The 13,682-nt window shown below is 47.0% G+C and overlaps 1 protein-coding gene across 1 annotated transcript in view; it reads right to left on the bottom strand.

Moving 5' to 3' along the window:
- Positions 1-524: 524 nt before the first annotated feature.
- LIPC (lipase C, hepatic type) overlaps positions 525-13,682 on the bottom strand; it is a 49,983-nt gene continuing 36,825 nt past the window's right edge. Inside the window, exons 4-9 of the mRNA XM_083586755.1 lie at positions 12,789-12,906; positions 10,476-10,709; positions 8,937-9,179; positions 3,502-3,622; positions 2,161-2,379; positions 525-950 (exon numbers count right to left, since the gene is read on the bottom strand). Of these exons, the coding sequence (XP_083442881.1) occupies positions 851-950; positions 2,161-2,379; positions 3,502-3,622; positions 8,937-9,179; positions 10,476-10,709; positions 12,789-12,906 (1,035 nt within the window). The 3' untranslated portion in view covers positions 525-850. The remainder of the gene's footprint in view (positions 951-2,160; positions 2,380-3,501; positions 3,623-8,936; positions 9,180-10,475; positions 10,710-12,788; positions 12,907-13,682) is intronic.

Raw genomic sequence — 13,682 nt, forward strand, 5'->3', positions numbered from 1 at the left:
CGCTGCTGCTGGGCCGCCTGAGCGCGACTTCCGCTTGCATCCCGGGGCAAAGTTTGCAGCAAGGGGCATCTACTTCCGGGTTAGTGGAGCGCATAACCTGAAGCATTCGTAAGAGGGGCGGTACGTAACACGAGGTAATGCTTTTGTATAGTGCCCCAGCATTTCAATGAAGTTTGCACAGGACACAAATGTCCCCCTGGACTGTATACTGTCATGACATGGTCATCTTCAGGTGTAGCGTTATGAACTCAATCAGCTTTCACCAACCCCTGGCCCCCTCCAGATGTTTTGAATTCCAAATCCCACCAGCCCCAGCCAGCACAGGAGGGCACTGGGCTGGCAAATGTTGAATTAAGTCCATAACCTAAGCTGTTGACTCAAAACATAAAAATGCCCAGACTTTTTAAAATAGGGACGCACATTAAGGTTTAATTTTAATGAGTCTATAAACCTCAAGCGATTCTTGCTCATTTTGAGATCTTGACGTGCTGTTTAAATTTCCTAACCAGATTGGACCAGAAAACTTTTTGTGTAAAATGGTATGTCCCTTTATTGAGTGAGTTGATAATGAAAAATCCATCCTGTCTAACCATCTATAAAATATGCATATTCTGGCCTACTTAACAGCTGATTTAGCTGTTTTCACACTTTAGTCAACATTTGGGATAAATGTAAACAATTGAACTTTGGGATCCAGCAGGGTTTTCTATGACCCCACCCCAGCCCGCCCAGCCATGATATATACATTAAAATTATAGATGTTAAGAAATAAAAACCCAAAGAAAAGGTACAGCTTAAAAGTGATTGAAGAGCAGTGCCAGTTTTTCCGGGTTCTTGCTTATTTGTATCTTCACCTGAGCCGCTGGGAGCTTACTTCACATCTTACAAACATTTTCTCCTGGCCTGGATAGAGGTGTAAATCGTCAAGGCTTTGAGAACAGAATGTCATTCTATGCAGAAAATTGGGGTGGGAGAGAGAAGAGAGAGAAACAAAATATTACTTGTTTATTTAATTGTAATAGTCACATCTCCAAGAGGACGTGTAGTGTTTAAAAATTACACTCTAAAAATGGCATCATAAAATACTAGACTGGAAGCTCAAAGACCAATGACAGCCGTCAGTTCATCATTACACAGCAGGGCACATGGACGATTAGCAAGGAAAGCCAATCATCATAACAGCTGCAACAGCCTTTAGAACAAAAGCAGTTTCATTGCCTGGTGCAGCACTGCAAGGCTGATGTTCAGGTGGACTTCCTTTGGCAAGGAAGTCTACATAGAGAAGGTATCTTAAACCAGGTCATGTTATTGGTCACTTCTGCCATAGCTCTGTGATAGAGCATATGTTTTGCATGCAGAAAGTCCTGGGATCTCACTCTGCTTTGCTAGATGGACTGCAGTCTGAGACCCTAGGCAGCCATAGCCAGGAAATAGGCAGTGCTGAGGAAGAGGGGACAGTGGCTGGAGGCACCGTATGAGGCAATTTCCTGTGTCCTACGATTGTCTGTCTACTCTGGCAGCAACTTTCCAAGGCCTCAGATGAAAAAGACTTCTTTCCCCTGCGATCTGCTCCTTTTTAGAACTGGAAATGCTTTCCAACTCTGACCTTCCTGCCCAAAAAACACAGCCACTTAACTATGGGGTCTCCTCTTTCCTGTGGGACTGTCTCTATATTGTTGTCAAATTGGAACACACGTGTTCTATGATGTAATGCAAGATGCAGGGCCTTAATAATCTCTCTGTGTTTGTTTTTTGTGGTGGTGGTGGTGGGGCAAAATCCATCCTAGTGCAAATGCAGACATTGCTGTTGGGCCAAAGAGGAAGGGCAGCTTGTTCCTTGGAGCAAGGGTGAGGGACATGAAGTTCTCCAGCTAGCATGCCCAGTTCTTAAAGGTGATGAGAGATGTTGTCCAGCAATAACTGGAGCCCCACAAGTACCCTAGCCCTGCTCCACGCATCAGCTGCAGAAGGCAAGCAGTACTGGAATTGGCTGTGGTCATCCTCTAATGCAGCCTTTGCCTATCTGGTGCCCCAGCTTTCATCAGCCCCAGCCAGCAAAGGTGTTGATTGGAGTCATCTAGAGGGCACCAGCTTGGCTCAAATGGCCCAAACCCCAACAGGGCTGTAAGCAGTCATTCCTCTTTGTCCCATGACACTTACTTCTGTTGAGTTTCGCCTGCCTTGACTCGTATCGTCTCCATGATGAGTCCCAGTCGGCGGTCGCCCTTTCCCCATGGGATGATGGTTTGAACAGTGTTCCAGATGTTTTCCCAAATTGCAATCCCTTCCCACTTCAACTTGATCATCATCAGCTCACCAATATCAATTTCCAGAGGGACAAGAAAAGTGTATGTTTTATTCCCTGTAATGCCTTCGACTCTTAAGGGAGAGTTGGAGAGGGAGAAAGCAAAAATCCAAGCATCATACAAGGCACAGACCCATTGAAATCAATGGACACGTCACTCTGAATAATTCACCCAAAATGCATGTGTGACACCAATGCACCTTTCACACATTCGTTTATTTATCCTTGGGTCACTTTCCCACCAAATTATGCTTGCTATATATCAAATGAACTTCACTGATACACCAGTTCAATACATAACATAATATAAACAAAATCAATTTACAGAGTCAATACAAAATAGTATCAGTAACTCAATAACTATCCAGCCAACCCCCTACCCCCAAAATGGAGACCACGTGAGGAATATGTGTTACAAAGGATAGCAAACACGGTGGTCAGTCTGGATGTCCAGGAGCTCATTGTGATTACACTTAAAGCTGTGCTCCCAATGAGAGACCAAAAATGCAGGTAGCTCTGTTGATCCATGTTATCTCCCTATATACATAAAAGTGTAAGGTTGTTGTCGGCAGCCAGGCAGATAAGCAAGGAAGCAGGGATGAGGTGCTTAATGTGGGGGAGGTGAGACATGCAGCAATCCAGAAGGAAGCAAGTGCTGGCAAAAAGCATCAGCTGACTGGCGGGCAAACTGAAGCTGCCTGCTTTTCTTGGTTCCCTTTTCCAATGCACTTTTAAAGTTCCCAACTGTAGTTGCTCCACACATGATGTCAGGTGTGAGATGGGTTTGGTTTAGGATTAATGTCCTTGTGGGCCAGATTTGAATCCTTGGCTGGCCAGATGTGGCCTGTGGGCTGAAGGCTCCCCACCCCTATTCTACACAAAAATATTTGGTACCGCCCAAGCTCCTCTCTGAGCTGATGCACACACATTGGTTTCAAAGATAGATTCTATACCCAGCACAGTAAAGGAGCACACTCGGTGTTAATTTGGCTTATAATTCAGCATTTAATTTGGCTAATTAAACAATCTATGGCCTTTTAAACTGTAGGGTGGGTTGTTATTTTTATTGTTTGTTATAATGTTATATATTTTTGCATTTTTATACCGCAGACTGTCCTGTGATCCTTGGATGAAGGCGGTATAGAAATTTAATAAAAAATATAAAAACAACAGCAACAATATTATCCAGTACTCACAAAGTGATGGAGAGGTTTTCAACGTTGTCTTTGCTGCCTGTCAGTGAGATTGTGAATGTTGGATCTATTTGCCTCTCTTTGAATTCGTTGATGAAACGGAACTTGAACTGATAGTGATGAACTGTGGAAAGGAGGAAACCACTGGCTGAAAATATGCACCTTCCTTTACAGGTACTCTCTGGCTGTCTTCTTTCTCCCTGCTCCAGGGGCAAATTTGGGCTGCTAGGGGATCCGGAAGGCCATTTCCCCAAAACCACCTCTCTCTCAGATGGGGGAGGGCAGGGTTCAATTCTGCTGGGTGCTGCTTCTCTAGTGAGTTTCCTGTGGGGAATGTGCTGATAATGCAGACGTCTCTCCTCTCACCCCTCCGACCAGTGGGTAGGACCGCCAAACTATCAGTTGCCTGATATCATCATGATGTCAGATGCTTAACAGCTGGGACTGGGGCCGCCCACCTGTCATAGTTGGCTTATGGTGTGGGAGGAGATAAAATCTGGCCCGCTGGGCCACAAAGGTTGCCCACCCCTGTCCCACTGCAAATGCAACTTGGTGTTTGAATCCTTAGCTCAAAATTCAGATCCATAAAATGATATAAAATGAAATGCAGTGGTTCTCCCATAAAATAATTCAGTTTGTTTGCTTCATCTAATGCAACTTTCTACAACGTGTTGCCCTTCAGATGTTGTAAGACTATAGATTATGCCATCTATCATCCTAAAGGGTCATCCTTTAAGAGTCAACATGGCAGGGCACCTGCTTAGGGGCAACAGCCCAGCAGGGTGCCCATTCATGACCCCCTCCATGTACTGGTTCCTCCTCACCACTGTTGCAACTGGCTGGCTGGCTTGCCTTGCACTCTGGCACACAAACAACCACCATGTTGGCCTTCAGTGGCACTGGCTGGTTTGAAGACACAGGAGGTAACAAAGATGGGGCAACTGCAGTAGCCAGCAATAATGGTAGCAAGTGGGTAAACTCACTGAGAAAAGTGGGGCATTCAGAATGTCTTTTCCAAAGATTCCCCCCCCCAAACGAAACCCAAAAGCCAGCATTGACCGTGATGCTCTTGTTTTCAGGGCAAGGGGAACTCCTCATTGGATTCAGCCTTGAATCCCTGATTGCTTTAATCATTTGCAAAATGCATCCATGTTCTGGCGTGTGGTTTTGTTGTTCCTATCTGGCATTCTCACATGATCGCTGCAGCGTTTTGAGGAAAGTCATACCAGATCATTTGACAGGCCCAGGAATAATAGCTGCACTGTTATTCTCCATTGCCTACGATGAAAGGCTGCTCTTGTTCCATGCCTTGACCTTTCGGATAACTTGACATTCTCCAAATGTCTTATTTCAATGGCGGTGGCACCAGCCCCAGCAAGCAGATCTCAGGGGTGGATGCCGAGTGGGGGGAGAGCAGGGCTGGGCCTCAGGGGAGGGGGCGTCTCGCTTCTGCCACTCTCTCCCCGGCCAGGTCTGAGCTGTGAGTCATGAAGTCACACTGCATTTGAATGTCACGTCTTTCGTTCATTAGTTCAGAAAACCTTTGGCAACTTGCTAGCTTTTAACTTCAGGGTGCAACCTGGGGATAATAAATTTGTCCCACCTTACATGGATGATGCAAGGATGACCAAGATCATTTCTCCTTTACATCTGCAGGTGAGGCAGTGGAAGTGCTGGACCAGTGCCTTGCCTGGGTAATGGACTGGATGAGAGCCAACAAACTGAAGCTCAATCAGATAAAACTGAGGCACTGTTAGTGGGTGGTTCCTAAGACCAGACTGCTGGGAGGTTGCCTGCTCTTGATGGGGTTACACTTCCTCTCAAGGAACAGGTTTGTAGCTTGGGGGTCCTCCTGGATCCTTTGCTGCCACTTGAGGCTCAGGTTGCCTCAGTGGCTCAGAGTGCCTTCTATCAGCTTCAGCTGGTGGCCCAGCTACGCCCCTATCTGGACAGGGATAGCCTAACAACTGTTGCCTGTGCTCTGGTAACTTCAATGTTAGATTACCGCAATGTGTTATACGTAGGGCTGCCTTTGAAGACAGTTTGGAAACTTCAACTGGTGCAGAATTCAACAGCCAGGTTGCTCACCAGAGCAAGACAGTCTGACTGCACTGGCTACCAATTAGTTTCTGGGCCCGATTCAAAGTGCTGGTTTTGACCTATAAAGCCTTAAAATGGCTCAGGACTGCAATACCTCAAGGACTGCCTCTTTCCATATGAACCTACCTGGACCCTGAGATTATCTTCAGAGGCCCTTCTTCATGTGCCACCTCTTCAAGAGGTCCGGAGGGTGGCAACACGAGAATCGGCCTTCTCTGCAGTGGCTCCCTGCTGTGGAATGCTCTCCTCGGGGAAGTTCGCCGGGTGTCTTCATTATACGCCTTTAGCCGCCAGGCAAAAATGTTCCTTTTTAACCAGGCCTTTTGGTTGATCCAATTTACATAATATGCTCTTTTAAAATGTGTTTTTCAGGGGGGGGGCTATAGGTTGTTGTTTTTATTTTTATTAGGTGTTTTGTGGTTTTATATCGTGATTTTATATGTTTAGGAGCACTTGGAACAGTCTGAAATGCCATGTACAGTGGTACCTCAGGTTAAGAACTTAATTCATTCTGGAGGTCTGTTCTTAACCTGAAACTGTTCTTAACCTGAAGCACTACTTTAGCTAATGGGGCCTCCTGCTGCCACCGCGCTGCTACTGTGAGATTTCTGTTCTCATCCTGAAGCAAAGTTCTTAACCCGAGGTAATACTTCTGGGTTAGCGGAGTCTGTAACCTGAAGCGTATGTAACCTGAAGTGTATGTAACCCAAGGTACCACTGTAAATGCAAACTAGCATGATTGATTATAACCAGAAATTATTTCTGGTGCCATTGTTGCAAGCCCAGGAATGTCCACCTCGCTCATGCTCCTCTCTGACCTTTCAGATCTGCAGATTGAGCATTGCTTCGTGTCTCCTCCTTTGTTCAGTTCAGCCTAGCCGGGCCCAGACACCAGGCAGGAGGGACTTTTCAGTGGAAGTACTTCTTCATGCAGTGCAGAGTTAAAGTGTGGAGCTCACTCCCATGGGAAACATCAATGGCCACCAACTTGGATGGCTTTCAGTTAGACAAATTTATGGTTATTGATGGCTACTAGCCATGATGGTTATACTTTGCCTCCAGTCAGAGGAAGAAATTGCGTTTGAATGCCAGTAGCTGGACCATAAAGAAGGCTGATCGCCGAAGAATTGATGCTTTTGAATTATGGTGCTGGAGGAGACTCTTGAGAGTCTCATGGACTGCAAGAAGATCAAGCCTATCCATTCTGAAGGAAATCAGCCCTGAGTGCTCACTGGAAGGACAGATCCTGAAGCTGAGGCTCCAATACTTTGGCCACCTCATGAGAAGAGAAGACTCCCTGGAAAAAACCCTGATGTTGGGAAAGATGGAGGGCACAAGGAGAAGGGGATGGCAGAGGACGAGATGGTTGGATAGTGTTCTCAAAGCTACAAACATGAGTTTGACCAAACTGCGGGAGGCAGCAGAAGACAGGAGTGCCTGGCGTGTTCTGGTCCATGGGGTCAAGAAGAGTCAGACGCGACTAAACAACAACAGCTGGAAACCACAGGAGGGGGGGAGTGACTCCTGCGCTCAGGTCTTGCTTGCTGGTTTCTCACAAACATCTGGGTGGCCACTGTGAGGAGAAGATGCTGGACTAGATGGGATACTGGCCTGATCCACCAGGCTCTCCTTATCTTCAGCAGGGGCACAGCAATGGTGGAAGTGCTCTTTTGGGTGACAATGCAGGCCTGGCTGCTGAGCGTCTTCTGTAACAAAGTCAAACCTTTCATAGTTCAGAATTTAGAATTACCATTTGGGACGGGTTGACTCCGCTCTGTCTCTTTAGTATGAGGTTGTTATTGAAAATAATGTTCATTGGCAATTAGTAATCTGTTTTTCAAAAAAGTAATTTAAATACTTACCTGCTTTTATTCTGGAATAGACAATTATATGTTGTTGTCCCCCTTTACAAGTACTTTGAGTAAAATGTTGGATAGAATTTATCTAATAACCAACATTGTTATTGAAGAAAAGACTCGCGTGACTAGTAGGCTGTGTTCCGTTTGGGAGTCGCAGAGTTTTGTAAGCCTCAGTTTGGAAGGCAGTTGAGCAGTTAGAGGCAGGAGGGCGGGGGGGGGGGAGGGAATGCACCCCCCCATGGGAGAGACAACAAGTGTGGGATTGGTTTTAATGGGTAGGAGAGGATATATTAATTGCAATTTATCTCCCCAGGCACCCACATGTGTGGGTTGAACAGAGTTTCAAAATCCCATCTTTGACAGCAAAATTAAAAGCATAGGAATTAGGCTTCTTTTGGACAGGTCCAGCTATGAAGTAAGCTGGCTCTCCCTTCCTTACCCCACTTAACTAAGAACCAGGCAGCAACTTGTAAAGCAAGTTTAAAAACTTACTTACTTTATAATCATGTGTTGGTTCACAGCAACAGTAGCAGTAAAAACTATTCAGGCAAAATCTTTATATTTACAGTATAACTAGCTTCAGGCATCTGCTTGAAGCTGGAGCAAACAGAGGCATGTCTGCATCCATGGCAAGTCAAAGGGAGAGAGAAAGGAACAGGGAGCACTGTATGTTCCTTCCTCTCCAGGAGAGGAGGGGAAATGACTTCACCCAGAGCCCTCTCAGCCAACTGTATTTCTATGGCCCACCTATCAGCAATACAGCTCTGTGGACTTATCCCCTTCTCATACTAACTAGCAAGAATATGCATTTGTTAGCTTTTGCTGCTAATCTCCCACAATAAGCCACAATCTCAACTTGAAAATGCCCAAACTCTCCAGCTGCCTATTTGCACTTTAAAAACAACGCCAGTGTGAGTGACTGTTTGTCTGTGGACAAATTCCAAATAAAATCTGGAGTGCCATCAAAGGAGGAGGTCATTTGTGGCCCTCTCTGGGCAAATACACTGGCATGGCCGGTTTTTTGTCAAATTCATCAGAACCACTGAGTAATGGAAGCCTGCAGATCTGACAATCCTCCCTGGGTTTTTCTCAACCTGTCCCCACCCCTGCCCCTTTCCATCCTGAGATAGCACACCTGGCAAGTCTGTCTTCAGCCAGAGGCCCAGGAAGGGGTGGTTCTTTATATCAGGGCTGCCAAACTCAGGTTCCACCCTCACCATGGGTGTAGCTGGGGGGCGTGTTGGGGAGGGGCAGCTGTTCTCCCTAAATCAATAAAATACAAAGCTAGCTAACGGAGGTTCTGCCCCCACAACAAAAGGCCTGCCCGCCCCCACCAAAATCCTGGCTACGCCTATGATGCTCACTCAGAGACACACTTAAATCCACATGTTGTGTAAGCACAGATAGACGTTGCCTGCCTTGGCTTCCCAGGAGACATGGTGGCAATCTCTTGCTCCCTCCTCATCTGCTCACACCAACCTTTGAAAGGCATCTGGGCTCGCGTCTTCAGGAACAGCTGCCGGCTGCCAGGGACCCTCTCCTTCCGAATATGGTAGCCCAGGATGTTGCACCTCTTTGCCCTGCAGCTGAGGCACCGGCCCTTGTCAAAGGTCTGCATGTCTTTGCACCAGTAGCCCTTGATATGCTGGTTGTTGTGCCACAGGGAGTCGATGAAGAGGTGGACGGACCTTTCGTGCGCACACTTCACGGTCTGAGCCAGACCTGCACAAAAACAGGGCAGCAGGACCAAGCGCTTCCGCGATCTCTTGTTCACAGGGAATGGAAAGAGCTCCCAACCTGGTCTCTTCTCCCCCAGCACTCTGCTGCCATGTCCCTCTTCTGACAAGCCCCCTCCTACCAGCACCAATCTGAAGGACAGAGCCAGCTATCTACATCCCAGGGATGAAATCAAGAATAAACCACCCGCTGCTACTCTTGAATCATTCCGTCAGAAGAGCCAGGAGACAGACTGCAAGGAAGATGAAGACAGGACCCGATTTCAGCAATCTTTTATGATATGGCGCCCTGTGGGAAGCCAAAATTTGGCATTTCTAAATGGATCTTCTCAATTATGGATTGTCTCAAATTTGCACCCCCTCAGGGAACCACCTGCACCACCCTAAATCTGGCACTGATGAAGAGGAAGGGCTACTTGAGGAACTTCAGAACTTTTGCCTGCAGGGAGAACATCCCTGGGACCCCATCCGCTTGGGAAGGGCAGCAGCAAGGCAAAGGCTCTCTCATGCCAAGCAACAGGGGCAGCAGCCAGAAGTGCAGTCCTCTCCCTCTCTTTGCATCTTGGGAAATGCCGGGCTCTAATGCCGGGCAGAAGAATCCAGGAAGGTGGGGGGCAGCTGGTTGGCAGGCTGTGTTCTGTTTGTGGGCCACAAGACATACAAGACTGAATGAGGGGAACAGCAGGAGAGAAGGCAATAGGAATTGGGGACAGGAGTGCTACTGGGACATTGCCACTATGGGGATCCTTAAGCTCTTTCAGCTGATGCTTAGAAGCACTAAGGACAACCCATGCTCTTCTCTTGCTTGGGCCTCCCCAAGCACATACGCCTACAAACTTTGGAATTCAATCCATTTCACTCAAGGGGGGGGGGGCGGCTCTTTCGCACATTTTGCATGAAGGGGGCTCTGTTCCTCAACAGCTTCAGCGACATTAAAACTGTCAGCCTTTAAGGGGCCACAAGACTCATTGTTGGTTTTACTGCACTAGACTATAACAATCATCTCCTTCAAAGCTGTGGAAATATCATATGCACAGATCCTGTGGGAGAAGATTTTGCCTAAAGGTGTGTATGGGATGCAACAGTATATTATGGGGGTGAGGAGGAGGAGTGCTGAAAGTGTGGGATGGCAGGCACACTTGTGGGCCTCACCCTGCAGAGCCCCAACATTACCACACTCCTTCTCTCTTCCTGGTTGGACTCTGTGAGAACAGGATGCTGAGGGACATGTGCCATTAACGCAATCCAGCCGGGCGCTTCTTACATTTGTTATGTTCCTTACCTGTAATTCCATACTGCACGATGTGATTATAGACATGCATGATGTGGCATCCAGGCTGAAAAGTCCCTCCATTGGGGTAGAAGTCAAAGTGAGCAACAGGCTGCTTGATGCCAACGCTGAGGCCCATTTGCTGCTGGGTGAAGGTGTGGATGGCATCGACAAAGTCGGCATCATCTGGTGATAAGCGGTCTGTTGGGGACATGCCTTCAAAGAGAGGGCCAGCCGGGTCAAGCCCTGTAGGAAATGCAAACCAGGGCTTGTGATGAGGGCACCATCTCCAGACTGCCTGTTGACAGGCTACAGGGACTTCTGCCCATCTCATGATGTAAAGTTCAGTGCCTCCAAGAGGGGGAGAGTAGGGGCAATGGAGGTGGTGAGTCATAGCTCAGTGGTAGAGCATGTGCTTTGCCTGCAGAAATCACACCACATTTTTGTAATTGCAAGTTGTTATAAACTGTTTTGAACATTGTGCTTTAATGTTGGGGTGAAAGGCAGGCAATAAATAATAATAATTATTATTATTCTAATGATAACACTTAGGGAACAGGGCAAAGGTGGTGTGGGAGTTTGCAAAGTTTCAGTAAAAGGGTGGGGAGGAGAGCAATGTTAGGCCTTGATTTCTCCAAGGTGGAAAATCTCAAATGGCTCCATCCTTCCAAGCCCCAGCCTGGAAATGATATTCATGGGAGCTGAGCAAAGGTTCCTCTGCTGAAGACCCTCCTCAAGTTTTGCTTCTGCCTCACCTTTAGAACAAAGCACCACCACTTCTGGCCTGGGAGCAGCGCTGGCTCTTGGCTTACCAAAATCAAGCAGGTGGAGCAGGGAGAGGGGAGTAACCAGACCATCCCCTACTTTTGCTCTGTCTTTTCCATCCACTCAACCTTTCATTGTTGCTCCTCCTCATGTTTTTGGAAGGCGTCTCTTTGACACAGAAAACACACAGCAGCCTATTGTGTAACTGGGTTCAAAGAAGGAGGTAGATAGCCATGCAAGATGTGGAGATAGGTTGCTATGAATGAAGCTATTCAAGGCAGCTTTCCTTTTGCAAGAGGTCTCCTTTGCACTGATTCCTCCTAAGCAGGAATGCTGCACTGTTCTAGACTTCCTGGAAGCATTTGGAATATGATTATTTAATTGCAGAAATGGTGGGGCCTGCTTCACAGTCCGTGACTGGAAGCCTGTTGGGCTTGGACCCTTTTTACACACCAGGCCCAAGATAGAACCCAGCACTTTTTCATCTTTGATGCAAGCACTGTTTGCATGTGGCTTACTCACTTGAAGGCCCCTATTTCTCAGTCCCATGAAATCTACGGGAATTATGCCAGACCCTACAATGAGCGTCATGAGAGCTCTCATTAATGTGACAACACACAATAGGAGCAACTTCAGCAAAGCGCACATCAGAAGGCAAGGCAACCATTGTTCTGGGTGCAATTAGTCCTAAGCACTGAGGTTTTCTTGCAGCTGCCAAATATGAGCAAATGCTACAGAGATGCTTTCTAGAGAGATTAGCCTGCCCAGCCCAGGACCAACACCACAGGCACTGAAGAGTGAGGTTATCACCCCTCTACTATTGTCCACTGCTGCAGTGTCCTTTCTTTTGGCAGTTCAGAATTAACTGGTGACAGCAAAAACTGAAAAGTTTTTAGTGGGGGCAACTAGAATAAGATCTGTCATTTGATTATTGATCTAAATGTATTTTATATACAGTGGTTAAGTTTTTACCGTTATCTTCTGTACATTGTATCTTATTTCATTGCTATGGCTGGTGGCTGATGCAAATAAAGATTATTCTGATTCACAGGCACTGTTGAATGAAGCAAAATGATTTTTGTTCCCAAACATGTAAGCTATGCCTTAAAATAGGAAGTGTATGGAAGAAAACCTAATTAATATTATTAGCTGATAATTGATTTTGCGTGTGTGTGTGGGGGGGACTTATCCTACTATATAAAAGTAAACTTTACATTCATTACTCACTTTTTCTACTGAATGGGGTATGGGGATGTCCCCTCACCCCATCCCCAGAAGAGAATGCAGGCAGGAAAAAGTTATGCACCTCGGTTTTGACTGAGGGGTTTAAGACAGGGAGCTGCCTTATATGGAGTCAGACTACTGGTCTATCTAGCTCAGCTGTGTCTACACGGACTGGCAGCAGCTCTCCAGGATTCTGGGCAGGGTTCTCTCACAGCCCTGCCTGGAGATGCTGTCAGGGATGGTACCCAGGGCCTTCTGCACACAAAGCAGCTGTTCTACTGCTGAGCTACAATGGCCCTTCCCCCAAGGGATGCTTTGCAGGATTTTTCTTCTTACCTGTAATTCTGCCAATCTTCCTTGCACCCCTAATGTAGCTGCCGGCAAAGCCAGAGACGTGAGCGCCAAGGCTGTACCCAATCAGGTGAGCATTGCCTCTGGAGAACTGGACAGATTCCTGGAAGATACCCGGCAGCCATGTAAAGTGCAGGCAAAATGTGGGGCATGCATTGTTGTTGCAGGCTCAACCTGGGACTGGCGCAAGACATTTGGGTGCCCAAGATGGGAATCCAACTGACCTCAGTCCCTCCCACTAATGAGCATGAGGCACAACTTGGTGGGAAGTTCTCTTGTGCAAGCCCCATTGGAACAGTACAGTTGTGCTCTTGCATTGCTCCCATTCATTTCAGTGGGGTTTGCCCAGGAGAACCTCCCAGTTGGATTTTAGAATCTCAGCTGTTCCTCCAAGGCTATTTGATCCTCACAATGGCCCTAGAAGGTAGGTGTTAGCGACTAGCTCAGGGTCACACAGGGTGCTTCATGGCTGAGTGGGGATGATGACGATGGTTAATTGCACTTAGAATCATAGAATTGGAAGAGACCACAAGGGCCATCTTGTCCACCGCAGTAATCTTTTGATCTGTGCTGAAACCCACGGCCCTGAGTTTAAGAGTCTCCTGCTCTACTGACCAAGATAGTTGCATTTACTTTTTCGCAATATAATATGCTTATAATATGCAACTTGCAATATGATTTGAACCTGGGTCTCCCCAGTCTGCATGTGACACTCTCATTCAGCCTTCCCAACCTGCTGTCCTCCAGATGTTGCTGATTTACCCATTGGTCCTGCTGCCTATGGCTGATGGGACTTGCTGGACTTCAACGCCAGGTGGAGAGCTCAAAGTTGGGCAAGTCTGCTCTAGTCAGCATGTCAAACTGGACTGTACCCCATGG

The sequence above is a fragment of the Podarcis filfolensis genome (genome assembly GCF_964270895.1).
Source record: "Podarcis filfolensis genome assembly, chromosome: 14".
Lineage (NCBI taxonomy): Eukaryota > Metazoa > Chordata > Lepidosauria > Squamata > Lacertidae > Podarcis > Podarcis filfolensis.